The 5036-nt window shown below is 36.6% G+C and overlaps 1 protein-coding gene across 1 annotated transcript; it reads left to right on the top strand.

Annotated features, from left to right (window-relative positions):
• Window positions 1-383: 383 nt before the first annotated feature.
• Window positions 384-4835, top strand: LOC110878842. The gene is made up of 3 exons (XM_022127220.2): window positions 384-1095; window positions 2683-3501; window positions 3578-4835. The coding sequence occupies exons 1-3, from the start codon at window positions 384-386 to the stop codon at window positions 4708-4710; spliced, it is 2664 nt and encodes an 887-aa protein (XP_021982912.2). The 3' UTR covers window positions 4711-4835.
• Window positions 4836-5036: the final 201 nt, after the last annotated feature.

Genomic DNA, 5036 nt, shown 5'->3' with positions numbered 1-5036 from the left:
GGTCCATTCTATTTGTTCTAAGATTACAGCATTCCTTCACTTCATCTTTATTTTTTGTGCTTTTATTTGGGTTGAAGCCAACAATTGGTATCAGAGCTCATAGGGCTCGATCCTTGGAGGATAGTAACAGAAACATAAGCGAGTTTATGTAAGATTCTCGCAAGAAAGAAGAAAGAAAGAAGCTGATTCAGATCAGCAAAGAAAGAAGAAAGATAGTGCAACCTGCGTGAGAAAGAAGAAAGAAGAAAGTTCGGTGCCGTAAGAAAGAAAGAAAAAAAACGTAGGTGCAACTCAGGAAGAAAGAGACCGAGAAAGAAGAAATCGACAAAGAAAGAAAGAAAGGTCAGTCGATTCAAAGAAGAAAGAAAGAAAGAAAGTGAAGGATGGCGATGATACAAGCAAAAAAGGATGAAGGTTCGTTGTCGTTTCAAGTCCCGACTCTTATCCCTACGAACTATCCGACATGGGCGGTAAAAGTCAAGGCGATTATGGATGCTTACGGCATATGGGAGACCGTCGAAACAAGGAATTTAGGAGAAGAACCAGATCAGAAAAAGTCGAAACAAGCGCTTGCGTTCTTGTTTCAAGCTATACCCGAGGAGATGGTGTTGCAAATGTCGGGTTACACGGACCCGAAGAAAGTATGGGATGGCTTGAAAACACGATACTTGGGTGTAGATAGAGTTAGGGCGGCTCGAATTGCAACATTGAGAAGAGAGCTTGAAGGTTTGCGGTTGAAGGAAGGAGAACTCGTTGATGATGGTGCTTCTAAGGTGAGTGGATTGGTTTCAAAGTTGAGGGGTCTCGGGCACGAAATTGAAGAAGAAGAAATGGTGAGAAGGTTACTTGATGCAATGCCAAACTCCTATCTACAAATTGCAACTTCGATTGAGCAATGTTTCGATTTGGATTCAATGCTCTTTGATGAAGTGGTAGGAAGGCTAAAGTCGTATGAAGAAAGAAGAAAGAGCCGTGGTGAAAAGGAAGAAGAGCAAAGCCAACTTTTGATGGCCGAACAAAAGTATGGTGAAAGTAGCGAACGAGGAAGAGGCCGCGGAAGAGGCTACGGTAGAGGTGAAAGAGGACGAGGAAGAGGTACGGGTCGAGGTGGTGATAAAAGCAGGTTTCGGTGTTTCAATTGTGGTGAATTTAGGCACTTTGGATATGAATGCACCAAGTGGGTGGGATGAAAAGAAAGAGGAAGCAAATCTAGCGGAAGACGTCAACAATTTATCATTGTTTTGAAGAAGAACGAGTCGGACTTTAGGATTAAGGGGGAGATTGAAGGTTATAATCCTAAAATAAAAAGTGAAGAAAGATGGAGGGTTAAAATTAGCAAGATGGATTTAGTTTTTAATTAGTTGTTTGAATGCTTATCGAGTCCGTTAGTATGTTTATCTTTTAGTTTTTGCATTCCTAGTTTGTAGGCTTTGAATTATGGTAGGTTTAGGATTAATGTAGGTTAAGTGTCATGCAAGTAAATTAATTCTAGTATGGGTAGGATAGGATGTTTTGTTTATTCTATATAAATGGTCGTAGGTTTCATGCATGTAAGTCAAGGGTTTAATAAAATTTAATTTATTTGGGTCCATTCTATTTGTTCTAAGATTACAGCATTCCTTCACTTCATCTTTATTTTTTGTGCTTTTATTTGGGTTGAAGCCTACATACACTACTAGAAAAACTGCTCCTATTCCTACCAAAATTTCCTACGAATGAAAATGCCGACACTTTTCCTACGAAACTCTTACGTATAAGAAAGGGTCTTAGTTTTGTGACAAAAAAAACGACAAAAAAGTGACAGATGGATTTGCATAGGAGAAGTGTCAGAAAATTCCGATAGATTTCCGACGAAATTCGTTTTCATTTTAACCATTAGTCGGAAATTCATAGGAATCTGTGTGCGTGGGAAAAGTGTCAGTTTTCTTTCCTTTATAATCGGTGTTTGTAAATTGGTATATTGAACTTGCTTATCGATTTGAGAAGGAAATTAATTTGATGGATTCTTCAATTGGTATGTATCTCTCTTTTATTTTATATATATATATATATATATATATATATATATATGCTTACTTTTGGTGCTCATTTGTCGATCAAGGGAGAGTTTGCTTTAGTTGTTATTTTGTATTAAAAATAAAACTATGATTTTACCATTGATTTACACTTGTGTATTGATAATCAAGGGCTAGAATTAGTTCATCGTACTTAGGTAACATAAACTTTTTATTTCATCCTAACCTGTATTATAATTACTATGACAACTCTATAAGCAAGACATTTTAACAACCAACACATGTTTTGTTAAGTTTTTTTAATGAAAGTTTATTGTAAGAAATAGATTTTTACATAAAACTTAATAATCTATTCATTAGAAATGGTACTACAGTAATCTTATCTAATAAAAATAATAACAAAAAAAATAAAATTGTATAAATCTTATACTAAAGAAAGTAATGAATAATTAAAAAAAAAGTTGAAATTACTATCGCTGAGGTTTTAGAGAGTTAATGAAAGCCCAAACAATATATCAAATATGGATTTATTACTTTTTAATTGGGCCCAGTTACAAAACGTAATATGTTACTTTTTAGGTTACCTTACCTACCTTCTTGGCTTATTCTCTTCTATTTTTCTAATCGAATAGTGATTTTGTGTAACATAAATATGTTATTGTTGTAGTTGCTATGGAACCACTCCGTCACTTTAGTCACGAGCATCCGCTAAACCTTGTGCATCTGCCGCAGCAGTTGCATCACAAAAATGAAAATGCGGACGATGAGGACGAGGATGAAGTTGAAGATGAAGTTGAATTTGTGGAGGAAGACCATCAATGCAACCTTTGTAAGGAACAGATCTGGTCATTTCATATGTGCTACTACTCCTGCAAGACTTGTAACTACTCATTGCACAAATTCTGTGCTGAGCTACCCCGAAAGCTACAAAATCACCCGTTACATCCTGGCCATGATCTTTCTTTTTATTCATACAATTATGAGTTTAAGTGTCATGTCTGCAATCTTATGCAGAAGAATATCACTCATTATTATTGTGTTCTCTGCAACTTTCAAATGGATATAATTTGTGCTACTTTGCTGGAGCAGAAGATAAACCACCATAGTCACCCTTACCAACTGGATCGAATGCCCTGGCCCATAGTATCAGGTTGTGTAGCTTGTGGTAACAAACATGAAGGGGTCTTCTTTCAGTGTACCACTTGTCCTAGGTTTTTAATCAACCTGGAATGTGCTTTGCTGCCTACCAAATTACTTATACAAAATCATACTGATGGGACTTTCACTCATTCTCATCCACTTACTCTTGCCTATTCCTTTCCGTATTCCGAATATCAAGCTAAATACTATCCCAAATGTAGAGTTTGTGGTGGCAGATTCTATTCTCATTTATGGATTTACATATGCGATAAATGTCTGTATCACGTGCATGTTGATTGTGCGACTTCAAAAAGAGAGCCGTTTATGTCCATCTTCCAAACTGCAAGTAAGCATTCTCTTCTTTGTTTTTATAATTCTTTTAATTTGTGTCTTAATCTAATTCCAGGTATATCTTTAATCAGGCCTTGGCAAAACTTACAAAAATTTTAAAGAAGATGAACACCCGAATCTGCTCCATTGTCCATTTCAAGATGAAGGTGACAACCTTCTAAAGCGTTATATGTCTAATCAACACGAGTTGATTGGTGACTCCAAACAACATGAGGGTGAGATGCTCAACCATGCTAGCCATCAACACCCACTCGTCCTTTTCGACAAGCAAACACCAGCTGGTGTTTCTCTGCATGACCCCATGAAAAGAATTCAACTGTTATGTGATGGGTGTGTGAAACCAATCATGACGGTACCCTTTTACATGTGTTGCCAATATGATGATGAACAATATTGTTTTGTTCTTCATGAATGGTGTGCCAAACTACCACCTGAAGTACAAGGATACGTGGGTCATCCTGAGCATACTCTTTTTCTTCTGCCGAAAATACCTAGTAAGTTCTTTGGTGTCTTCCATTGTGCCGTTTGCAAGTTACCATCCAATGGTTTTTCATATGGATGCACAACATGTGATTTTTATGTTGATATCAATTGTGCATTCATACCTAAAGAAATCACACATGACGCTCATCCAAATCATCTCCTATCGATAATGAAACCTTCAGATACGCAATCTGAAGAATTTTGCAAAGCATGCATATATTCGGTGCGCTGGAGAAATCTGGTATTTCATTGCCCTTCTTGTAATTTCTACATTCATGTGGAGTGTGCTTTGTTATTGCCCAGAGTGATTAAGCACAAGTGCGATAAACATCCTTTGAACCTAAGATACGAACCAGCAGAGAATCATACTAGCAAATACTTTTGTGAAATATGTGAGGATGAATTTACCCCTTGGGAGTGGTTCTATCATTGCAATATATGTGACCAGTCAATGCATGCTGCTTGTGTGCCCTTAATACTTCAATGTGAGCAAAATACATATGCCTGTTATCGCAAATGCGTCTATAAGTTTCTCAATGTTAAATTTGGAGGAACTCTTACGATCGAAGATCACTCACACCGCTTGGCCTTTGTTCAAGGGCTTGAGAGCGATGGCATGTGCAGTAAGTGTCGTGACCGATTGCAGTACAAGATGATCTTTAAGTGTTTGGAGTGTGAGTTTGCATTAGATTTCGAGTGTGCCTCTTCATCTGTCAATTGATCAAGCTCATTAGCTTATACTTCGGTGCATCCATACTGTTGTAGTATTATTATTATGTGTATCTAGTCATTTCTTTTGACTAGTTTGGTTTCTATGGTTTATCAATTAAATTGGAGTATCTTGTTTCAACTTTTAGTTAGTTATATACAATCTTATATTTTGTCAAATAAGATAGAATCTTATTAAATGTGTTTATTTTAGTTTTCTAAAATACCAGAATAAAAGTTTGCTTCAGCTTTGATCTAAGATTAAAAGAAATTATTGGTTCCCTGTCTCTCTCTGAATAGACACATATATACGGAATTGTCACCGTATTGATCTGACCT

This window comes from Helianthus annuus, chromosome 12 (assembly GCF_002127325.2).
Source record: "Helianthus annuus cultivar XRQ/B chromosome 12, HanXRQr2.0-SUNRISE, whole genome shotgun sequence".
In the NCBI taxonomy this organism is placed as follows: domain Eukaryota; kingdom Viridiplantae; phylum Streptophyta; class Magnoliopsida; order Asterales; family Asteraceae; genus Helianthus; species Helianthus annuus.
The sequence above is the reverse complement of the archived record's forward strand: the minus strand, read 5'-3'. Positions and strand labels throughout refer to the sequence as shown.

Excerpts from the sequence above, each read along its gene's own strand:
- LOC110878842 (XM_022127220.2), top strand. The coding sequence starts at position 384 with ATGGCGATGATACAAGCAAAAAAGGATGAAGGTTCGTTGTCGTTTCAA. Across the intron at positions 1,096-2,682 it reads TGAAAGAGGACGAGGAAGAG|TTGCTATGGAACCACTCCGT; the intron begins GTACGGGTCGAG and ends TTATTGTTGTAG. Across the intron at positions 3,502-3,577 it reads GTCCATCTTCCAAACTGCAA|GCCTTGGCAAAACTTACAAA; the intron begins GTAAGCATTCTC and ends ATCTTTAATCAG.